Consider the following 24,662-nt stretch of genomic DNA (forward strand, 5'->3'; position numbering starts at 1 on the left):
TATGGAGCTTTATAGTGAGTTTTAGCTCATTGTTTAGCTGTCTGGCCAGCAAATTCAATGTTTTCAGCCACAGCATGCAGCTGTTTTCAGTAAAAAACAAAACAAAAATGCTCTAAAACCCCACTGTACACTACCTGCTCAGCACCAAATGGCAGACAGACAAAGCTAGCAACTAGCTGGTGAACAAAGTGGAGAATTTAGCAGTTGCTCCACAACTGCTGAATGTGTAAATAAGCAACTGTTCAAGTTCTTTGTTGTAGCAGTTGTCAAGCAGAAACATGGGAGCAGTAGGAGGCCCACAATCACAGATCCAGACTCTGCAGCTCCGGAGGCAGAAATACCTGCTGAAAGCGACAGAAGGAGAGAGGAGAGCGATGAGAAAGCACAAAACTACAGGAGAGAGAAGATGTCGAGTTAGTGGCCAAAATAATTAATTAGTGCATCTTTAAACTGAACTCTTTGAAATTGGGTACTTTAAATAACTGTGTAAAATGAGTAGCCTACATTTTCTATTTACTATAAATTGAGTTGTTTTAACTTTTCAGCATGTTCTTGATCATAATATAAAAATATTTGAAGGGATATGAATGAATAGCCTGTGATTAAAGAAATAGTTTATTTACAAAGCCAAACAAAGATAGTGAGATGCTGGATGTCCACTTTGCGCAGTCTAATCGTCTGGCATGTTTAAAAGTACTCATGGCAGGGCATTGCTTTGATCTGTCATTGTGTTTTATCATCTGAAGACTCTGTAGTCAAGTCAAAGCAGACTTCTGAGTGCAATGTATCAAACTAGCGTTAAAATTATATTCAAATTACATGTGGGACGCTTGAGAACTACAAACATATCTGCGCATGCTCCCGAGTGTCGTTAAGCGTCAGGTTAAAACCATGGATGTGACGTCACCCAGCGCTAATGTCTTCTTCGGATTAAAGATGGCGCCCTCTCATGCACTGAGGTGCTGCAAACGGGCTCTGAACTGGATACCTGTCCTGTTTATAAACCTGGTTGTTGGTTGGTCTTATTACGCTTATGTTGTGGAGCTCTGTGTCTGTAAGTACACTCACTTTTATTAGTATTTAGCTGTCGAGGGGCGGATATCTGCTTGTGCTGACAGTGTCAGGCTTGCCAACTTTGATAAGCTAACGTTAAGTTAGTTGAAGTGAGATTTAAAATCATCCTCAGGCTGCATACTGTATGACGTTACATGCGGTTAAAGCTCAGGACAATATTAAACCAGATCCTTTTGTTTCTGATTGTTTATCCATTGACATACACGCAATTCTTCATCACAGCCATGTAGGCTTTATAACATTAACATAATCGGGCAACTTTTGTTGAGAGGAAACACAGTCTCTGTCTGCGTGTACAATCATCAGTTAGTAATTTCACCATGATCGTTGTAATACATTTAGTAACATTAGACATTACAATGCCAGTTAATTGGTATGAAGGTGCAAGAGATACTAAAACTTTCTCAGATGTTTTTTTCTGTTTAAATGTACAGTGTATTGTGAATGAATGGACACGTTAGCTCTCTAATTTAAGCTCCTTTGATTCCTTTAAAATTTTGTTGAATTTTAAATAGGTTTATTTCCTGTTGTTGTATGTTTTTTAATTTAAATTGATCACAATTTGATATTTTATAAATTAAATTAATAATAATAATAATTGTTGTTGTTTGAGCATAATGGACAAACCTTGGGAGCCAGCTGTAAAATCTTTATGTTAACCATAATGCGGGATGGCTGTAATTTAACCATCTGAAGCGCTGTTCATTGTGTTGTTCATTGTCTATGGGGAGAAGAATGAAAGGGTTTGACATCTTTTAAAGCGCCTGTTGTTCAACGTTTTGTTTTAGGAGTAAGCAACCAAACCACCTTCACCTAAATATTGGTGTTAAAAATACACACACTTTGCTGTGGTCATTAATATGTAATTGAATGAATTACATGCAACACAACACAAAAAGGTGCTCTTAAGTGATTATGATCAAATAGCGAGATTTTAAAATCCATAAAATCCCCAAAACATTCAAATTATTGATTCAGACGAAGAGACTAGACTAGGTTATTAAAATCATTTTTGGTGCTGTAAACAGGCTAATTTCCTACTTTAATCAAATGTGATCATCCAGGCTTAAACAAGCAGGTCACTTCAGTTTACGTGAGTATTGATGGTCTTGATGTATTTTTTTAAACACATAGATATTGATCAGTATGTGACCCTGCACTCACAATAGTTGTTTTATAGTTAGTTTCAGCATGGAACTGATGATACCATTATCAGCATGTAGCTGTGCTGTAGTTATGTCTGTAACTCAGCGGCTGTGGTCAAGACAGGGACATCCCTGCTGCTTAAACAAAGCTCTCTGTTATGGGTGGGTCACTGCTGGCCGTGCCAGGCTGCTGCCACATGGTGTGAGACAGGGGTGGTGTGTGTGTGGTGGGGGATGTGTAGTCATGCATTCTTAGGACTTTCATTACTGCTAATATATGTTTGTCTTTGCCTTATGTAGATACAATCCCAAATAATGCAGAACGAAGTAAGTGATACCCCCACACACTGTTCATTTTCTCCATTCACATTACTTACATTCACATGTTTGATACTGTAATTTGTCTCATGTTAATTGTTCATAGCAAAGATTGTCAGAGATGCCAATGTATCTGCAAATCAAACTTTTTCTGTTTCAACAGTCAGCTATTTGGTCATCTTTCACATTTTCCTCACCATGTTTATATGGTCTTACTGGAAAACTATCAGGTCCAGACCAGCTAGCCCCTCAAAAGCGGTAAGCCAAGAGTTTACAGGAGGATTTGGTGGATATACATGTATAGAAAACTAATAATTTCACAAAAAACCTTTGCAAGACTGTCCAAAACAAGTTTACAATATGTTATTTGTTGGGCTTTCTCTGACAGTTCGGTCTGCCCAGAGCAGAGAAGGAACTGTATGAGCGAGAGGAGCGAGCCGAAACACAACAAGAGATTCTGAAGAAAGTGGCGAGGAATTTACCTGTGTATACACGCACGGCAGGAGGAGGTGAGGCTTTCACCACAGCAGCAAAACTAACTGTGGTTGTCTTACTATTTTAACGCCCAGTAGTTGCTTAGAAGCGTACCACCGGGGAAAACTATGTTAAGTCGCTGTTTAACTGTTACCTCTAGTAAAGAAGGAAGCTCACAGAGACACTTTCCTCATCGTTCAGTTCATGTTTGTCACTCACGTGCACTGAAGAAAATAAGCAATACAAATGAAATTGGGCAAATATGTTGCTACATTGTGTCTTCCCCTTTAGGATAAAAGTGCAATACTGATTATATCTTTATAAAAGGAAGTACTCTGAGACACACTATAAGCTGTTGCTGCTATCATGCTCATTTGTCTTGTGTTTACGGAACTGTATGTATCAGGAGGATTAATTGGACTCAGGTGCACCTCGTTTCCTCTACAGGCCACACCTTGCTCGTCTACTCATCAACAATCATGATCTCACCTACTTGGTTTCACAGGGACATTTGAAAATACACTTTATAAAGATAATGCTGTGCCCTCATATTTATATTCAAGCTTTTATTAAACTTATATGGAACAATGGAAAAGTCTTCAAAGTCTTCAAAATGCAGAATACACCTCAAATTCTTGTTCTGTTGAAATATAAACTACGTCACATTCAACGTGATAGTGCAGTCTTTCATATAAGAGCGCTGTGTCTGGGGCATAGACTGTACAGTAGTAATTCTAATTTAATTTTCTCTAAATAGCCATCCGATACTGCGACCACTGCCAGGTAATCAAACCTGACCGCTGCCATCACTGCTCAACCTGTGAGATGTGAGTGTTTTCTAAGTGTACACACTGTATAATTTATGGCTTTTATTTTCATTTTTTACTTTGTGTTTAAACTGATTCGCACTCTGATTTTATGTTCGCAAACATCCGAAAACTGCAGCTTCTGGAAACAGAAAGTGAAGAGAAAACAGGGGGGAACATGCAAATGTGTTGCTGCTGAGAAATAAAACAATAAATGATTAAACAGAGTGTTTGTTTTTGCTGCTAATGGTGCCAGGGTTTTAAAATTATATATTCACCCACTTTTTCATGTACAACCTAACTTTTTTTTTTAGATATTGAGCACCACCAATATGATGTGTTTTCCTTATTCTCATTCTTCAAGGTGTGTGCTGAAAATGGACCATCACTGCCCCTGGTAGGCTTTTCTCATTTAACTCTGCATTTAAGCTGGTTTTTAACTCCTTTATGAGCTAAGTTTGCTTTTAAAGCAAATGTAGAGAGATGAGCATATTTTACTTTCTGTCTCATGTTTCTGTCGTGTTTTCTTCCAGGGTAAATAACTGTGTTGGATTCTCAAACTACAAGTACTTTGTCTTGTTCTTGGCCTACGCCTCACTCTACTGTGTAGTAATTTGTGCTACAGTCATCCAATATTTCATCAAATTCTGGACCGTAAGTACAGAAACTTCCTCTTTTTTGTTTTTGTTTTTTAAAATCGGCATGCTCTTGCGTAGGACCTTTTTGAAGCCCATTTTACTCATAAGATCGCCATGGCAGCCTTGAGTTTAAAAACTATTAACATGCTTTCTTTTAAATGTACAAATATTGCTATTTTGAACAAAAATCTAATAACTTGCATCTTCTTGAATTCAATTTAAAAAAAAAAAAAAAAATGATTGCAGCCAGGCTGTGGTGAGGCATGTGATCAGCAACTAATCTGCATCGTAAGATATCGTCCACTTGGTTTACAAATGTGTCACTGTGGTGCACAAGTATGTCATGCAATCACTTATAAGGGGATCTACTTCAGGATACTGCTTTGCAAAAGACAATGGCTCCTGTCACGTAGTCCAACAGTGAAGGAGTATATTGTGTTATAGCAAAAATATACTAAAGGCGATGTTGTATTCAGGCAACAAAATAATAAAATGTTTAATTTTCTACTTTACTGCAGTCAATTGTTAGGCAAAGATGACTTGACATGAGGACAAGAAATATACTTGCACACTGACAAGGCTAACACTTTTGTTCTTTTTGTTCTGTCTGAAGAAACAGCTGCCTGACACGCATGCCAAATTCCACATCTTGTTTCTGTTTTTCGTGGCGGCCCTGTTCTTTATCAGCATCCTGTCACTTCTCAGCTACCACCTTTGGCTTGTGGGAAAGAACAGGACCACTATAGGTATCTATAGATAAATGTCATCTAATTCAAGATCTGATTGTATCCTTTAAAAGGTGCCACTGAAAAGCTAAATATGTTTTTATATCCATTTTCAGAGGCTTTTAGAGCTCCTGTCTTCACAAACGGTCCAGACAAAAACGGGTTTTCTCTGGGCTTTAGCCGAAATGTATCTGAGGTGTTCGGAGAGCAAGCAAAGTACTGGATGTTTCCTGTTTTCTCAAGGTGAGTCTACTCTGACCTGATATAACTGCAGCTATCAATCCCCTTAGCAATCGCAATGATGCAAATAAATAGACAGCACTGCTGTTATGTCAACACTGTGCTACACTAATTAGCTCTGTATTAGCAGATTTATAAGCTCCATATCTATCATTAGTGTTACAGTAAAGCTATTTTAATGGAGTGGAGAAAATAAGAAAAAATACTTGTGCCCAAAGTACGATTTAACCCTGAATCCATCCATTGCTAACATGTTTACTAATGCTGTTTTTTATCTGTTTTTATCAGTCTGGGAGATGGACATTCCTTTGTTACCAGATTGCTACACATAGATCCTGAACAAGCAAACAGTGTCCTCCAGCAAAATGGCAAAAGGCTAGTATTGTTTGTTTCTTTTTGAAATATTTAACCTGTTTCCTTTTAAGTTTTGTTTGCTAGATGTTAATCTCTAATGTGACTTTAATCTCAGCCCTGCTGATGGGGAGGCCAACTCTTGTGTGCTTGGTAACAATATACAACACATAGACAGCAAAGAGAAAATTGGTATGTTGTTGATGCTTTTTCTCACATTTCATTTTTTGCATTTTGATGGCTTATATTTAAGTGTTTTTTGTAATTACTTTTCTGTTAAAAAAGCAACGCTTAACAGTTCCTGAACCATCTCTTGTGTCCTCTCTGTTTCCTTTCAGATGGAGGCCAGATAGTCTCTGTGACTATGGAGAGTGAGCCATAGCAGGTATGTGGACATTACATGAATACTGTAGAGTTTTGCTGGTTTGTCCTCCTCCTGTGTTGATTTGTACTTTGTTGGCTGTTGCTGCAGGTCGCAGCCTCATCAGTAAAGAGCTCGTCAACAATGATGCCTTGAGCATCAACACCACTACAGGAGCCATCCTCCACCCTCATTTAGAGTTTGACAGTGCAGCCTCAAGCCACATGTTTTGTATGCACATTAAATGGACCATCCTTCATCTAGTGTGCTTTTTAAACTAGCACCACAACAATATCATGTCAACAGAGACTGTACAGAGACCTCATAGACTGCACCAGTCTGAAGAAGAGGTGATTCACAGGTTTTGTCTTTGTTTTGAGCCAAAGACATTCAAATAATGTTTTGTTGTTATTGCATCTGAAAAACTCTGGGACTGTTTTCCCCCACCCCCGAGCCAATGTATATCTACATTGTCTGTGTTTATCTACATTGATTAATCACATTATACATGTCAACTAGAGAATCATCCTTTTGTCAGTATTAATCAAGCATTAATAACTAAGCCTCAAGTCGGGTTGTGCTTGATGTAGAGCAGTGGGAACCACTAAAGCGAGATTTGTATGATAACTCACAACAACATTTCAACACTGTCAACAGTGTGCAGAATATCTTATCAGTTTTAAACTCCAAGCACAGTGCAATTATTCAGACCAGTAGTCCATTATCAGATGGTCTAATTTAGTTTACAGTTTACATGATTGAATAAATGTAAAGGTCTTTCTGTTTACACTTTTGAGATATTTATTTTTTACAGTTCAAATTTTATACTGTGGTCAAACACGCAGGTGATATAAGCTTAAATGTGAGGACCAAATCCAGTTTAACTACAGTTTAAAATGGTTTCATCTCATTTCAAATAATTATTTAAGACACATAACCAATAGATTACATATAATGCAGAGTACTTATCAATGAGATTGCCATTTTTCATTGCACTATAAATGTATGTAATTTAATTGTTTTCAAGCTTTTATAAATTAATTGCAGTGTCTTCTGTATCTTTTGATTTGATTGTAATGGCTTATTTGTTTTATTTATATTTATTTAGTTTAAAAAAAAAGTATGGACGGTCATGTTTGTCCTCTTTGTTAAGTAGGCCTCAGAACGTTTTAATTTTCATGATCAATCGTTTGCTGCAGTATGTATTTGTTAAATTAATCAAACTTGATTTGTGTCCTTTCCATTTGTTTTTCCGGATATATTATAAAGATTTATTTGAAAGGTGGAAAGTAAGAGCACAAAATGAAACCACAATAATGTATATTGTCAGAAAGGTCAGGGACATTTGATCCACTGTGTCCTTGAGCCTGAACCAGGTGAGATAAGGTGGACTTTATATACTAGCTATGAAAGAGTAGTCTAGTGTCATCATAAATGCTCCTCTCTGTGCTCCTGGCAGCTGTTTCATTATATTACATTCCTTTTAGTGGAAATGATGCACAGCACAATGTGGGGCTTGCCTGACTGATCAGTAGATATAATAATATGTACATAATATATATAATAATAATGAGTAGATGTTACTGATTGAGTGGTAGCCCATGTGAATGTACTCACAGTACCTCACAGTAGTTTTATAACTAACTTCACTGTCTGAACCAAGCAGCTAGAGCTGCTAATGTAGTTAGGCCTGTAAAGAACTGCTGTTTTAATGAGACAACATTATTCATGCAGGGTGATCTTCATTGTTCTGTAACAATAAATGTAAATTATGAAACTATAAGATGTGATTCTTCATATTAAACACAGGTGTGCTGTGATTTGTTACAAATTAGAGGAATTTAAAATTCTCACTTGACTGTGAAACAATCTCCACACTCTGACTTTGTGGATTACAGCCATACCTCTTCGGATGTCTGTCATAACCGGCTGAAAACTATAAATTTGTCCAGATTCCAGTCAAATAACATATTTAAATTAATAGTCAAATTGGGGTTATATCTGCTTTTTTCATAATGTTTCATGTGACAGTCACAGCTGTAATGACACAATAGGGAAAATAGTGTGTTTGTGGTTTATATTTTTGGCTTTTAGTAAAATTACTCAACCACTATTGGATGATTTGCAAAAAAATTTAGTTGCATACATTCATTTTCCCCTCAGGATGAAATGCAATTTTGGTGATCCCTGAACTTTTCATCTAGCGCCATCATCAGGTCAAAATTTCAGTTTGTCCAATACTTTGGTTTACATGGCATTCTAATCTCAGCTGTAGTTTGTCTTTAGTGCTAATTATCAACTGTTAGCATGCTAATATGCTAAACAATGGTGAACATATTAAGCCTTATACATTAGCATGCTGACGTTAGCATATTGCTCGAAGCACCATTGTGCCTGAGTGCAGTCTCATAGAGCCGCTAACATGGCTGTAGACTCTCAGTCTTGTTAAGTCTGAAGTGGTCACTGGAGCTCCATACTGTGTGGCCACCAAGGAAAAAATGTCACTGTGATATTTGCTAGGCTAAATAAAATTCAATGGTGGATTTTCCATCTTCAAACTATTGTAGAAGAGATGCTAAATGAGGAACATGTGGAACAATACTCTCTTCCCAATAAAGAGAATCATGAGGCCTCAGCCCCATGAAAATGAACCTTTTAAGCAAAAATTACCGAATTCTATATCCATCATGAATGGCATGAATATATAGCCCTCAACTTGACATTAAAAAAGTCAACAGTCATAAGAAATGGTTTAACTGCAGTGTAAGTGCTGGTGATATACAGATACAACTTTAACAGCTGCCCTGAGGGCAGGGCTTAAGCAACACACAGTAGCTTACATTTCTGAGTTCTCAGACCATTTTCACAATTGAGAATGACTTCCGGATGGGAGCTGAAACGTCTTGATTCTGAAAACAGTGTCCAGATGACTACGACTGAAACCTTTTCTACAATGGTAGAAATGCCAGAGTTCAAAGAGACACGAGACTTCACTTTTTCAAGATCATTAGAGTTGGACACTGGTGACATGCTCATTCAAGTGTTTGACACTCGTTGACCTATTGTCTGGCACAGGGACATGGTGAGCTGGGAACAAGATTAGCTGGCTGGCTGGGGAGAGGTGAATGACCTCAGTGCCGTTCACCTTTCCATAATAATGCAACAGATAAAGTTGTAAGAGTCTCAACCCTGGGGTGCACGGTGGCACGGTGGCAGAGCGGCTAAAGCTCCTGCCTCCCAATAAGGAGATCGTGGGTTCGATTCCCGGACCAGACCAACATCACACAATCTCTCTGGGTGGAGTCTGCATGTCCTCCCCGTGTTACCGTGGGTTCTCTCCGGGTTCTCCGGCTTCCTCCCACCGTCCAAAGACATGCATGTGTAGGTTAATTGATAACTCTAAATTGCCCGTATTGAATGAATGTGAGAGTGAATGGTTGTCTGTCCTTGTCTGTGTCTGTGTTAGCCCTGCGACGAGTTGGCCACTGTCCAGGGTGTACCCTGCCTAAGGCCCAAAGTCACTGGGATAGGCTCCAGTCACCCGCGACCCCTAACGGGACCAAGCGGTAGAAAATGGATGGATGGATGGAGTCTCAACCCTTTATAGCTTCCTTATAAAGGGTTATCCAGGATTTTCCAATTATCAATCTCAAATCTTCAAGACATTCTTGAAGGATTACTTGTGCTGTGCCAAAACTTAACAACATTAATTTTTTTTTCACTCAAAAAATGTTAGAAGGACAATCTGAATGCAACACTCAGCCAACCACCCAAATTTCATTTAATTCTGATTATATCCTTTAAGAGCAGTGGTGAAAGAAATATTCAGCTCCTTTACTTAAGTATACCACACTGTGAAAACAAGTAAAAGTCCTGCATTCAAAACCTTAAGTTAAAGTAGGTAAGTATTATCAGCAAAATTTACTTTTTACATTCCGCAGTAAAATGTTCCTTATCAGTGTTTTAGTAAATTGTGTTTTAATTAATATCACTGCTGCATTAATGTGTATGTTGCATTTTACTGCTGTAGATGTTTGAGGTTGAGCTAATTTTAACTACTTTATACACTGTTGGGTAGATGCACTATTACTTACCACTTTTTTACAATTACATTGTATTATTATACCGTGCATACTTATCAACCTCTAAATCCACTTTGTATTTTACACTTATTTAATTTTATACTTATATCCACTTTGTACTTAATTTATTTTACCTGTATTATAGTGTATTATATTCTGATTGCTTAGAACTTCTATTCCTGTGTGCACTGACGTGATAGTGAGCTGCTGTAACAAAAGAGTTAATAAAGTATTTCTGATTCTGATTCTGATTTGATATACAGCAATGCATCATACTTTTCATGAGCTGTTTTCAGCTTTGTGACGATGCATTTTCCAGCTAATCCCCAAGTTGTTTTTTCTATAGTTTATTTAGCTTAAGAAGTAGGAGAATTTTCTCAACCCATCATTCAGTGTATCAGAAACATTCACATTCAAATTCCCCGAATTTGGAGATACATGGTTTTCACTGGACAGGAAGGAGATGAAAAATTGTAATCTGAAAAGTAACTAGCAACTAAAGCTGTCAGAGAAATGTGGAGTAAAAATTACAATATTTGTAATGTACTTAGTTACATTCCACCAATGTTTAAAAGTTGCCACTATCTTTTGCTTCTCCGACTAACTTACTGACATTTAGCGATTAATAAATTAACCTTCAGTTAATCATTTAGAGAGAATGGTTATCTTTTCCATTGAAATAAACAGGTTTAATTTTTCTGAATATACTCTTATGTCCCACCACCCATGCATGTTTTTTGACCTTATCAACCACAGCCTGCATAAGAGCGATGCTGACAACACACTATTTATTGTAATAATTCTGCATAGTTCAGTAATCATATCCTGAAGATTTGGGAGAGAACGACACAAAGTGACAAAATAATGTAGGGAAAATAATGTTCTGTATGTAAATACTGAATGCGTACTAAAGGCACTAAAACTGAAATATAAAATAAATATGTTCCTCATAGCCCGAGCTTGAAGGAAATTCCTTTATCTTTTTATACCCTTTTATATTTACTGGGAAGGAAACAACACACCCTGTCAAAGTTCATCTCTCCTGACACACTCACTGGGTCTCACCGTTTAACTAAAACTCTGACCTTGGTGTAATTTTAATTACTGTGACTTAAGTCTGTGAATGAATGAGCAGCAGTTACTTATGGAGGTGTTCTCTTAAACTTGGAAGCTCTGAACCTGTCATCCCACCTTCACTTCTTATAAGTCACCTAAAGGGTACACTTGCTGTTGAACCTGCTACTAGAATTCACCGGCTGACACTGCATTGTAAAGGGAAAACAGATTATTTAAGTAGACCTTGTTATTTTACAATTACAACCTACTGATCAGATTTACAAGTAATTTGCTACTAGGAGAGAAAGCTGAGTTCAATTTAAATTGTCTAGACCATTTCTTTTTAAACTGAAATTTCTCAAGAGGAATATCTGCATGCCATGGAGGAACCCCTCAACAGCACCATTGATCCGGCTTGTTTACAAGAGCCCCCGCTGGCCATCGACGTGATTGAGCGTAAGTGACCCACATTACCACATCCTGCTTGCTGATAATGTTTTCTTATCAACCAGTCTGAGCTAATGCTGTTAGCAGTCCACTGAGCAATGTCAGACTTATATCTGTGTGTCTGAGAGTCCTCTACCATATAATACTGGTTTCTTCTTTGATCATTTGTTTGCCTCTGTTCCAAAATATAACAATATCCCACAAAGTAACATAAATGCATTGCTAGGACTTAATAGTACGCATTCATGAATATACAGTAAGAGTTAAATGTGCTACAGTAGGAGTAACAAAAGCTTGTTTGCCGCATTGTGCTGAAATACCCTCTTATTAGAATTAACTTAGCATTCCTACCCTATTTTAAGTTAAAAAAAAAATAATCCAAGCAAAATCTGTTTTGTGCTATTTTGTGTGGGATTTATTTCCCATAATACGTATATGTATGGACTGTACTATGTAATAATCTGCCTCTCTTCTATTACTGGTATTATTTTAGAGCTAGATGTGTTTGGATTTTGCCTGTACTCTATGCTCACCTTCATGTCCTGCGTCTCCCTGCTGCTGTACCTGGAGCAGTGCATCTATATTTATAAAAATCTGCCCTACCCCAAGAAGACGACCATCATGTGGATAAATGGCGCAGCACCAGTAAGCATTCGGGCCTGTTTTGTTGCTGCTAATCCTAAAACCAGTAGAATTATAATCATTATCAACCACTTCATTTGTGGAATAAGTTTCAAGAACTCTGGTATAAGGCCCTTTGAAATTCAACATGAAGTCTGATTGAAACAGAGAAAATAGTAGTACTGCTGATAATGCAATTGTATGTTTTCATGCACATTATTGTATTTCTCTCTTTCAGGTCATTGCCACCATGTCTTGTTTTGGGATGTGGATCCCGAGGGCAGTCATGCTCACAGACATGACATCTAATTGGTACATTTTCTCTCAATGACACCTAAATTAGTACACAGGGCAGTATTTTAGTTTAATTTTAATTTAAGTATTTTAGCATACAGCAGAGGGTTTCTTTCATGGTTTCTGCCCATATTCTAGGATAATTGATGATGATATAAATATGTATCACCATGTCATTTTAGTAAAATAAAACTCAGGTTGTTATTCCCCACGAATCTTGGCCAGAGGAGTGTCATCAAAGCCTCACAGGAGCTGTTATTAAATGCAAACAAAATAATCTGTATTTACGGATGTCTCTTATCTGCTTCCTTTTCTTATTTTAAACAACAAAAACTACCAGCGACCAGTGTTTGTCTGTTATCTAATAGCTGTGACAGGTAGCTAGGTCCCACTGTGCAGTGAACTCAACACTGGTGTTATCTTGTTTGACATATCAGCTTCCAGATTATAAAAAAAAACCTACAAAAGTTTAGTTTTGGTTGGGCAAACATCCCAAAAGTTTCAATCCAACAGTCCTGTTTCCTTTAGCAAGACACTGCCCCGTGAACTCACTGTAAGAATAGAGTAGCAGCTAAATGACTGCTGAGTAAACATAATAAAAGCCTGACAACTTAAAAGCCTTATAGGAACTGGTTGAAGATCACTGTATTGCATCACTACTTGATGAATGATTACACACACAAAGATTATGCCACAGCTCTAACCAGTGATACATTTGATGTGCTTTCTACGTACAGTACATACAATACACTATGTTTATCAGCTGAGTCAAAATCCATTAACAAGGGCTGTTTTTGATTTGTCCTCACATGTCAATAATAGGTGTGTTTTTATGTAATAAATAAATCATTGGGCTTCATACTGTGAAAATAAAGTTCAGCACTCCAGAGTGATTTTTGAGAATTATTACATACCTGCTCTCTATAAACAGGCCTAAATGACTTCTCTTTCTCCGTGTAGTTATTTTGCAGTCGTGGTGTATAAGGTCCTGGTTCTGATGATCGAGGAGTTGGGGGGCAGCAGTGTTTTTCTGGAGCGGTTTTCTGGTAAAACCTTCAGGATCAACACAGGACCCTGCTGCTGCTGCTGCCCCTGTTTACCCCACGTGCCCATGTCACGGTATTTATACCTGTTTATACAAATACAGTCTGGGCATTACTGTTATGGCTCTAACAACTCAAGCCTGTGTCCTTTACTGCTCTTAGATTGAGATTTTTAAGGTAATTTAATCCTGTTTATATTGCCATTCTTTATATACTCTTTATATATTGTCTTTTTATTGTATACATTTTCTAATGTGGATCTTTCATTGGATGGGATCATTCAGGCGATTGTTATTCTGGCTGAAGTTGGGTGCTCTTCAGTATGCAATCCTAAAGACGGTGCTCTCTGTCCTCGCCATAATATTGTGGACAAACGGCAACTTTGATCTCTCTGATGTAAGTATTTGAAATGCTTCTCTACATATGTGATTGTACTGAAAATTAAATGAAGTTTAAATATTTCTTTGCTTCTCTTTCAGCTAGAGATCACTGGTACGGCCATTTGGATTAACCCATTCATTGGCATTCTCACTATCATCTCCCTTTGGCCTGTTGCCATCATCTTTATGAACACCAACAGCTTTCTACGCAGCCTCAATATTGTGCCCAAGTATGCCATGTACCAAGTAAGTCAGCACAACCAATACCATATGTATGCTACAGTGCTCAGTCAGTTGCAAAAAAGATACCTGGATATTTTGTATTTATCCTGCTTGTCTTCATCCAGCATGGAAAAACCTCTCTCGGTATACTTACATTAAATCAAATGTCAAATTGTTTCATTGCTTTATGGCTCAAAGGGATAAGAGCACTGCTGTTTTTACTGCATAATTTAAGTTTATCGTCCTTGTTTTCCTTTTCTTAAGTTTCTTATAATAGCAGATAATGGAGTGAGTGAGAGACTGGTAGAGAAATCCCTCCCAGCGTGTTCATCCTTTTCAGTGAAGCAAAACAGAAAATGTTACATTGAAAGAGCAACAAGGTGTATGGGAAATCATCTCAGTTTGGAGAAAGACAAACACTACAAATAACCACTGGTTTGACATACAGTAGAGTTTTAACAGCAGTCACTTTAGCTGTAGTTGCATTTGTTTGGTGTCATAACACCAAACTCCTACTGAAAAATGTAGATATTTAGATATGCTACACAGTGCACCTTTAACTGCATGTATACTGTATGTTCAGTATGTAACTGATCAAGTATTTGTTTTCTCCTTAGCTAATACTTGTAATGAGTCAGCTGCAAACATCAATCATTAACATCCTGGCCTTGGATGGAACCATCGCCTGTGCCCCTCCCTTCTCCTCTCAAGCTCGTGGATCCAGTAAGAAACATCTTTGAATGTGTTGCTGCATCCACTGCTGATGTGTGAAGTGAAATAATCCATCTGAAACCTTGATTTTCCTCTCTCTCTCTCTCTCTCGCTCTCGCAGTGCTGAGTCAGCAGATGATGATCATGGAGATGTTCATCATCACTCTGGTCAATCGGTTTTTGTACCGTCGTATATATGACATACTTCCCTCTGAGGCACACGACAACGACCAAAATACCAAAGTTGCCCTGCAGGCTGCTCGGGTGGAGCATGATGTCTAAAGAGTGGAAGTCAGCACTGCTCTTTAGTGATGTATCAGATCATCTAAGTTCACCCAATAGTCCAACTTGAGTCTGACACACTGTTTTCATTTGATATAACATTTTACCTCATTCTGTCACTCAAATGTTAGGGGAGAGAACATCACTACTTTAAACCCTATTTGTTTGTACTTTTCACACATCACTCACTGACAATATCTGTATCCTGAAGGTGACAGAACTTAAAGGGTTGATTCACCCAAATAACTACTTTCTGTCCAAGAAATAGTCCCTCTGAAGACTGTCCACAGTGTGGGTTATCCAGAGTAAATACATTGATTCTGGAAAGGGATGTTGACTGTTGAATTGTTTACATGTTTTTCAACAGCTAGTCTGTCACTGCCCAAAAGTAAAAAAAAAAATCCACCTACCAGCACCTCTAAAGCTCACCAACACGTTATAGCTCGTTTGTTTAATCTGCAAAAACCAGTGTTAAAGTGTTAAAACGACAAGTGTTTTTACTGGGGGTTCTGTGCAGGACTTTTTCTTGGTTGGGGGCAGAGACTTCCTGGACTCTTGTTAATGTGTCTCGTACAGTATTTACCATACAGATATGAGAGTGGTATCAATATTCTCATGTAAGTCTCAGCAAGAAAGTAAATATATGTATTTCCCATAATGACAAACTATTCCTTTAAGCTTTATTAATTTAAAAAAGATAAAGAATTATTAGAGACATTGGGGTGATAGTGCTTTTTGATCTGTGATCTGGAGGAGAGGAACAGAGCCTTCCTACAAATGTACACAATGTACAGAGACGTGTGACAGCATGTCATACTGGGACAAACATAGAAAGGATGAAAGGTTGAAAATTGGCAAATTGGTCCTTTGGACTGGGATTATGCAGGTTTATGAATATTTGTGTGTGGAAGAACAACATTTTTACATTTGCCTAAAGAACAGTGAATAAAAACACCTATTCATTTGTGTTAATGTGTGTGTGTGTCTCTGTGGACATGTATTTCTCATGTTGTGGGGACTGTAAATCTGTTACACAGTCACATTGTGGGGACTCGTTTACATAAATCATTAAGTTTTAGGGTAAAGGCTTTGTTAAAGGTTAGGTTTAGGTTAAGGCTAGGGTTAGGGTTGGGCAAGTAGTGGCAATGGTGATGGGTAAGTCTCCGTGAAATTAATGTAACTCAATGTCATGTCCTCTGAAGTGATGGAAACATACAACTGTGTGTGTGTGTGTGTGAAAGAGACAGAGACATCAACACACTTTGGCCAAGGTGTGGAGATGCTGAAGTGAGGCCTATAATGACATCTTATGTATTTTTTTTTGTAAAGTGGGCAGTAAATACCAACACAGTATTCAGTTGGTTATGCATGTATTCATTACTGTGCCCAGGTTGCATGTATTAACCTATACTGAGGATCTAAGCACCAAAACATAAAAACATTTAATAAAAAAGGATCTACTCTTTCTATTGTTCACTGAGCAGCATGTACAGGGAGGTATCTGTAACACTGTACACATTTAATGTAGTTTCAATTCAGTTTTAGTGTGAATCGTATGTAAATTCATCTGTGCTGCAATCATTTATGCTCCCTTGTAAAAACTTGTAGAAACATTTTATTAAGGAAACTTAATCTGTATCTGTATTTCTTTGTCCTCTACAACTGCCAGTGTGATTGTACCCTTAATCCTCCGAGTGCATCTTAACACAGCCTTGAAAAACAGCCAGATTTGTTCAAAGATTGTTGACCCACTTACTCAGACCTATTTGGGACAGGGAATACACGTGGATGAGACAGCAGCTTTATTTTCAGATACATTTTACAGCCGTCTACAGCCAAACTGTGCCACATGTTGTTTCTGAAGCAACCACAAGAGGCCATGCTTGTTCCACCCCGAAAACTCATTAATTAACCTCGTAATAAAGAACAACTAGTCGTCTCTCCTTGAATCGCATGACTAATTTATAAAAGAAAACAACACAAACCCTCATTTAATTCAGGGGAACCATACAGATATTATAGGCAATAAGTGCTATATTGGCAACTGTGGGTCAGGCCAAAAAGAAAGTTTTAATGCTGATTATTTGTTTTTAGTTCAACCTGATCAAAAAGTTTTGATTTTTAAACAATATACCCAATGAATTAGAGTTGTTGGCTTCAACTACTATTACACTTCCTTATTTTAAAAGGAATAATTAAAGTCATTTATAAATGCTTGTGCTAAGCAAGCAGATTGCCCATTTGACTGATAGCACTTAATTATGATTGTGAACATCTACTAACAAGATGGATGCACACGACTACCTCAGACTTTACTAAATTCAGACTAACCTCTCAGGTAATATGTATATATTTTTATATATATTTATTCCTATAGAATGGCAAATACAACTCCTAACAATGTTTTGTCACATCAATCACCTGAAAAAAATTTAAATTAAATAATGGCTTCAGCACTGTGTCGATTAGAGGATTGCATTTGACGTTAACATTTTCCAAAAATCACATCTCACCTTTTACTGAATGATCAAATTGAACTTTAGACATATTTTCTTTTTTCGTTTGAATGAAATCTATTCATTAATTTACAATTATGTAATCATTCTCAATGGCTTGATTGTATTCAGGACTGTTGTTGACTCTGTTAAGATGTTCAAAAGGTCACACCCTTGATCGCTTTTAATTTGATTTTATCTTAGTAATATCAACATTTGCACTTCACAGGAAGCATTCTATTTGTTTGTTTTTGTATGTTCTATAATAAGTGTTGTGCTTTTTGAAGTAATGTGCAGAATAGTGGATAGGTTGAAAGAGGAAACTACTGTACAAACAGACATATAGGTCAATGTGCTAATTATCTTCCAAACTTGAATGTAATAAATTGTTGCACTTTTCTGCAATAACTAACTAGTATAAAATTTTAAACAGATTGGGGTGAGTTACTGTAGTTGCTGTGACACACTAGCTGTGAATAAGACCAGTTTATTTAGAATAAAAGCAAATCTGTTCCATTAAAAGATTATTAGGCTGCATATGGTACATATAGGTACATTGCTTTAATCTGGATGAGATGTTTATATAAAGCCAGATCATTCGGAATTCAAAATTTGGCCCTATTAATGGAGTATTTGTCTTTGCTGTTTATGTAAACAGAGTCATCAGACAGAGAGGAAGAGAGAGAGGAAGAGAAAGCCGCGTTCAGGGTTGGTTGATGACAGCCCCTGGCTCTGCATTGCTGACGAAAGCTGCTTAGCTCCTCAGTTGCTATGGCAACCAGAGAGAGAGCAGCCAGACAAAAACGAGGCAAAGGGGAGGGGCTTTCAAGGGAGAAATAGAGGAGAAAGGGCTTGATGGGAAAGATAGAAAGAGGGAGGGATACAGACAGCCGATAAAGAAACGCACTGAGAGCAGCAGAGGTAAAGCAAGTCCACAGACGGAGATAAAGATAAGGTCTGGATATAAATGTTCAATCCACTGGCTGGGGAATAATAACTGCAGCAAAAGACAGGAAGATACAGAGAAAGGGGGAAACAGAGAGAAGATGGATGTACAAACGGAGAACATGGACCCCCCGCCTTGTGAATCCCAGTCGAGTGGAAAAATCAGAAAAGGATTCAAGCTGTTTGGCAAACGCAAGCCAGGTAACATCTTTTCTATTCGAAGCAAAGGGGATGGAAACAACAAGTCACCTGTTAACAGGAGTAAAACTCTAGATGGATTATCGGAGTCTGCTGCACCAGATTCAGAGCAGGAGCAAGACAAGGAGAAGGGGCAGGAGATGAGTCAAGGAGAGAGGGAGCAGGCAGAGGAGGAGCCGCTTGGTGAAGATGGCGTTCTGGCTGCCGCCCCTGCTCGCAACTCCATTTCTTCAGCCAGCTCAGCCAAGTCCCTTAGCTTCCTGTCGTTACTGAGGGGTGGCCGGAGAGGAGTGGGGGATCGCCGAGTCCACACTGTGTCCCAGCCAGTGGGTCGGCAACGTCGTGGGCTGAAGGGTCTCTTTGGCAATGTTAAGTTCCGGTCAAAAGATAAAGAGGACAAGGAGGAAGCCCCTCCGAGCCCACTACTCATGTCGTCCCGCACCAACAGTGTGGAAATCATCAAAGAGGACCTCACCCTCACCCCCAAATCCCAGCCTCGCTCTCTGGACAGCTCAGAGACTGAGAGCTGTGAGCCTGTCAAGAGCATAGAAAAAACAACACAGGACAGTGCAGCCACGACCCCATCAGAGACCATAACTCCCCAGGTGACAGCAGGCAATGTGAGTAAAACTAATGAGCATGTGCTGCCTTTACCCGCCTCTGAACCACCCTTGGTACCTGGTGATAACAGCCTGAGCTCCTTGCTGGCAGACATCTCCTCTCTCCTGACCTTTGACTCAATCTCAGGGGGTGGAGACATCATGGCTGATGTGGAGGCAGAGTGGGGAAAAGCCAGCAGTGCCATCAGTGCTGTGGTGACTGAAGTCGCGTCATCATCCACATCTCTCTTCTCCAAACCCACCATCTCCTCTCCGCTGACTTCTACCTCTGTCAGCACTGCTGCTATGGCAAAACCCTCTCCCATAGCCATCCCCACAACAGCATCGACCCAATCCTTTACTCCGCTGACAAAGACAACTTCAACCTCGTCTCCCATTGCCAAGCCGAGTACCATCATCACAACGTTGACTAAATCTTCCACTTTGACTACTCACTCAAAAGTAGTCAAACTGAGCTCAGACTCCACTCGAGCCTCTGAGCATTCTACCAGCATTAAAATTAAATCAACGCCTATGTCCACTGCAACAAAACCCTCAACTACTCCTGTAACGTTAACAAGCCTTTCGGCTCCAATAATGTCTTCCCCTTCGATAACAATTAAATCTACACTGAGCTCCACCTCTACTACTACCACAGCCCCTCCAAACACCCCAGCCACTATAGTCAAGGCTCCCTCAGTTAGTCCAACTCTTACTTCTACGGTTAGCAAAGTGACTTCAGAGATTGCAGCGCCTCCTCAAATTATTGCTTCAGTAAGTAAAACTAGCCCTGTAGCTACTCCACTTCCTACGCCAGCTAAATCTCCACCAGTAACCCATAGCCCTCCCACCCCTGTTGCTTTTACCCAACCTCCATCTGCTAAATTAGATTCAGCTAGCAGTTTGAACCTGCAAACTTCCACTTCTTACAAACCTTCGCTAATTTCAACTGCAGGAGCTCCAATGACAGTATCAGCAGCCTGCATTGTTACAACCAAACCATCCTCTCCTTCACCGGTTATCCCCCCCAAAATGACAACGGTTCCCACATCAGCTACAACCTCAGGCTCAGCATCTGTGGCCCTTTCCAAGCCTATACTCACCTCTAACCAAATGGACTTAAATAAGACCCCTCCTTCTCTTGTAACTGTTCCACATCTTTGCCCTTCCTCTACCCTGATTGCCACAACTAAAACCCAACCTAGCCCTGCATCTGTCCCTACTCCATCTTCAACTTCAACTTCTTTAGATAAGATTCCTCCCATGACTGAACCCACTTCTGCACCAGTCTCTTTAGATAAGATACCCCCTGCTCCCACACCGACTCCAGCCTCTACCACTCATGCTGTTGTTTCTATAGCATTCCCAACACCTCTTGCTCTGGGCAAGATCTCAGTCTCTCAATCTAAAGCCCCTCCTGCTCCTGCTCCTATCCCAATTTCTGCGTCTAAAGATCCCCCTGCTCCTGCTCAAATTCAAGTTTCTCAATCTAAAGCCCCTCCTGCCCCTGTTCAGATCCCAGTTTCTGTATCTAAAGACCCTCCTGCCTCTGCTCAGATCCCAGTTTCTGTGTCTAAAGCCCCTCCTGCCCCTGGTCAGATCCCAGTTTCTGTATCTAAAGACCCTCCTGCCTCTGCTCAGATCCCAGTTTCTGTGTCTAAAGCTCCTCCTGCCCCTGCTCAGATCCCAGTTTCTGTATCTAAAGACCCTCCTGCCTCTGCTCAGATCCCAGTTTCTGTGTCTAAAGCCCCTTCTGCCCCTGCTCAGATCCCAGTTTCTGTATCTAAAGACCCTCCTGCCTCTGCTCAGATCCCAGTTTCTGTATCTAAAGACCCTCCTGCCGCTGCTCAGATCCCAGTTTCTGCATCTAAAGACCTTCCTGCCCCTGTTCGTATCCCAATTTCTGTACCTAAAGACCCTCCTGCTCCTGTTCATATCCCAATTTCTGCATCTAAAGACCTTCCTGCCCCTGTTCGTATCCCAATTTCTGTACCTAAAGACCCTCCTGCTCCTGTTCATATCCCAATTTCTGTACCTAAAGACCATCCTGCCCCTGTTCATATCCCAATTTCTGTACCTAAAGACCCTCCTGCTCCTGCTCAGATGCCAGTTTCTCAATCTAAAGCCCCTCCTGCACCTACCCCTGCCCCTTGTCCTGTCACTTCTCTTCCTTCTACCCCTGCACCTTGGCCGAGTAAGGCCCCAGCCTCTGCTAAGATGAGAGGCAGTGGACAGGCATCAATGGATGGGCAACTGGCTAGTCCAAGTAGCACAGACGGCACCCAGATCTTGCCATCCAAAACAGAAGAACTGCATAATGAGTCACGGACGAGCCTCCAGGGCCCCTCCAGAGAAAGGAGGATACCACAAGTAAAGGCATCAGGACTTAGCAAAATACCTGTAGTTGGAGGGGGAAGAGCAGGCAAGCTTCCTGTCCGGGACAGTCAACATGTTGATGATGAAGCAAGCAGGGACCCACCTACTCCTGTGCTAGAAGAAGAGAGGCCACATTTCAACTCACATGATTCAGGGAGCAAAGATAAAATCAGTGATGTTGGGGCTCATGTGCCCACCTCAAAACACACCCAGGAGGAGAGTCAGCAGCCTCCCCAGCCGAAAGTCCTCACCAGTCTACCGCGTGACTCAAAGATCCCTGTGAAGCATGGCGCACAGTCTCACACTGCTTCCCAAATCCCTCAAGCTAAAGAACCCCCTCGCACCAAGATACCCGTGTCCAAGGTTCCTGTCCGCAGGGTTGGTACTAAACCTGCAGCTGCAGGTGGCAGCACCCAGATAAGAAAATAAAACAGTGGACTGAATCAATCAACTATACAGATTATGGCTTTGACTGCAACTTCTTTTCCAATATAAGTACATGGCCATCCTTTTTAAATTCATATTTCTATACTGTAATTCTTGGCTTGTGTCTCTGTCATCTCTTGGCTTCACTACACCATAAGCAACAGTAACAGAGTCAAGGAGGCTGACAGCACTCAAGCACAAAACATCTCCACAGGGAGCCAAAGCAACAAGCCTGGCTCTTTGGTGCTGAGCCAACTGGACATGCACTCAGGAAAGGTTCGGGGTCACACCTGAACATACAGCAGCATTGGTAACTAAGGATAAGCAAGATTAAAGGTCTTCTGGGAACACAGTCACACACACAACATGGGCGAGTGCCTTTTTAAGGGTGCTTTTCCTACAGACTCAGAATTTGTTCAATCTTTTCTACAGTACTTTTAACTTTTGTTACTCCCACTTTTTGTAGGAACCGTCAAATGTTTTTGTCTTTCTTTCCAGCAAGTCTCTTTGATAATAACCAGTCCCTTTAAGTTTTATTTATGTCAGGAGCAGAACCGCAGGAGCTCTATAAATAAATGCAACAACCAAATTTACATTCCACACCTATCTCTGGATGTATGTAGCAGAAAATGTGCCATTAATTTATGCACAAGATGTTGAACTGTACAGCGCCTGTGTGTCCTCCTGTTCATATGTAACATGATCAGATCTCACTGTGAACTATGGGAGAGAGGTTTTGAGGGAGGAATGGAAATAACTCCTTCCAGTGAAATGGACAGTGGACAGCAGCCATTATGAATGGCACTGTGGATGTTTGAGCGAGACAGAGAAGATGCTGCTGAGATGAGATCTCCAGCTCGTACACTGGCACATCCTTATCCTTACCCTACTTATACTCAGATGAGAACAATATCTCTGTGTATAGTCTCATCTATGTTGTTCTGTTTCCTATTTAATCAATAAAACATTATGAGTACTTTGCAAGATGAGATCTGTTTAAGTTGTGAATTATATCCTGTTTTACATATTGTGGCAGTTTGCAGACAGATAAGAAATGGGAGCACATATAAAAAGGATTTACTAGCTCTGTATTAAGTAGGAATACATCATATCTTGAGTTAATCTTATGTGGAAGGTTATTACATAACTCTGTCATCTAGAGAAAAGCTAAAGATCAGAGTAAAGAGAAGTGACAAACATTTTATATTTTCACTGACAAATCCCCACAGTGGTTCACCATCTTACTACAGCCAGGGCACAGAGTGTCCTCATAGGAACATGAACATCATCCAAACTCACTGACCTGAATAACGAGCACATTAATGTCAGCAGAGCCCAGCCAATCAGCTGCAAGGGAAAACGCTTAACATGCATACCTTATTATCAGGAAAAGGGTTTGGGAATGTGTGTCATTGCTATTCTTAGTGTGAAATGCACCCGATGGATCTGCTATATAATGCCCCTCTGACTGAATGGATCATTTGATTTGGACATTTAGTAGAAAAGAACAAAATGCAGATGGTTATTGAGTTACTTGATAGTTATTTTTATTTAACACAAAAGGCTGGAGTGAACTAAAAAGACTATCTACAATGTTGCAAAAAGGCAGAAAATGCAGTAATGCACTAATAGCTACTAATGGTGAGAATAAAACCTCTGGAAGCTGATCTGAATCATGGGGTGATGTTAAGAGGAGTCTGGTGTTATGAGTCCTTTAGGAGTAAAGGACAAAGGGTAATTATTTTTTTTTTTACAAAAAAAAAGCATTGAGGAGGTGACACAAAAAGACCTCTGTATACTTTAGGAAGCCAGAGGCTGCAAGCTGAGAAGAGAGGACCATCATTTGCCCAAGACAAACACACATTTCACCATGTCAGGTGCTAATACAGACTTACAGAGGGTAAAGCCATCTCCCTGAGAAAAGAACAGTTCCCGCCTGAGGCTTTGACACAACAGAGGCTTGCCTCTTGGTAACACCTGTGAATTTGGATTAAAATGTTTAAAAATTGTCAACAACAACATGTAGATTTATAACCACATCTGTTAGAGCAACGATCAGGCTGGTTATGAAGGTTTACATTGTGCCACAGTGTGATAAATTACATTATGCACTCCATTACAGGAATCCACTGGTATGAATATGATTCCTGCAGTTTTAAAGAGGAAACTGAAACAGGCATATTCAGTGAATGCTGCCTTTTGTCAACATCCATTCACATGATTTCCCAGCAATGTGGTTTTCATGTTTATAATGTAGTTGAGTGAAGTACAACCACGGAACATGCTGGAATAAACTTGTCTCAGAGTACCTCTGTTCATAGGTTGTTTGTGTGTCTTTAAGGCCAGCAGTGGT

General features: G+C 39.6%; 3 protein-coding genes across 4 annotated transcripts; all 3 read left to right on the plus strand.

Annotated features, from left to right (window-relative positions):
- Nucleotides 1-876: 876 nt before the first annotated feature.
- Nucleotides 877-7,915, plus strand: LOC122887927 (palmitoyltransferase ZDHHC20-B-like). Of its 2 annotated transcripts, XM_044221635.1 has the most exons (13): nucleotides 877-1,054; nucleotides 2,520-2,546; nucleotides 2,701-2,795; nucleotides 2,926-3,046; nucleotides 3,769-3,838; nucleotides 4,182-4,214; nucleotides 4,351-4,471; nucleotides 5,069-5,201; nucleotides 5,297-5,423; nucleotides 5,709-5,795; nucleotides 5,890-5,963; nucleotides 6,110-6,156; nucleotides 6,244-7,915. In XM_044221635.1, the coding sequence occupies exons 1-12, from the start codon at nucleotides 892-894 to the stop codon at nucleotides 6,151-6,153; spliced, it is 1,095 nt and encodes a 364-aa protein (XP_044077570.1). In that variant the 5' UTR covers nucleotides 877-891; the 3' UTR covers nucleotides 6,154-6,156; nucleotides 6,244-7,915. The 2 variants fall into 2 exon arrangements, with proteins under 2 accessions (XP_044077570.1, XP_044077571.1); XM_044221636.1 differs by lacking the exon at nucleotides 4,351-4,471 and having other exon boundaries at nucleotides 5,068-5,201.
- Nucleotides 7,916-11,312: 3,397 nt separating this feature from the next.
- On the plus strand, nucleotides 11,313-16,242 carry LOC122887929 (organic solute transporter subunit alpha-like). Its single transcript, XM_044221639.1, has 8 exons — nucleotides 11,313-11,726; nucleotides 12,211-12,362; nucleotides 12,577-12,650; nucleotides 13,593-13,751; nucleotides 13,960-14,071; nucleotides 14,155-14,301; nucleotides 14,895-15,000; nucleotides 15,110-16,242. The coding sequence occupies exons 1-8, from the start codon at nucleotides 11,651-11,653 to the stop codon at nucleotides 15,268-15,270; spliced, it is 987 nt and encodes a 328-aa protein (XP_044077574.1). The 5' UTR covers nucleotides 11,313-11,650; the 3' UTR covers nucleotides 15,271-16,242.
- Nucleotides 16,243-16,386: 144 nt separating this feature from the next.
- si:ch211-244c8.4 (APC membrane recruitment protein 2) lies at nucleotides 16,387-23,298 on the plus strand. The gene has a single exon (XM_044221638.1). It carries the CDS (start codon nucleotides 18,812-18,814, stop codon nucleotides 22,310-22,312), a length of 3,501 nt encoding a protein of 1,166 aa, XP_044077573.1. The 5' UTR covers nucleotides 16,387-18,811; the 3' UTR covers nucleotides 22,313-23,298.
- Nucleotides 23,299-24,662: the final 1,364 nt, after the last annotated feature.

This window comes from Siniperca chuatsi, linkage group LG14 (genome assembly GCF_020085105.1).
Source record: "Siniperca chuatsi isolate FFG_IHB_CAS linkage group LG14, ASM2008510v1, whole genome shotgun sequence".
Classification (NCBI taxonomy): Eukaryota; Metazoa; Chordata; class Actinopteri; order Centrarchiformes; family Sinipercidae; genus Siniperca; species Siniperca chuatsi.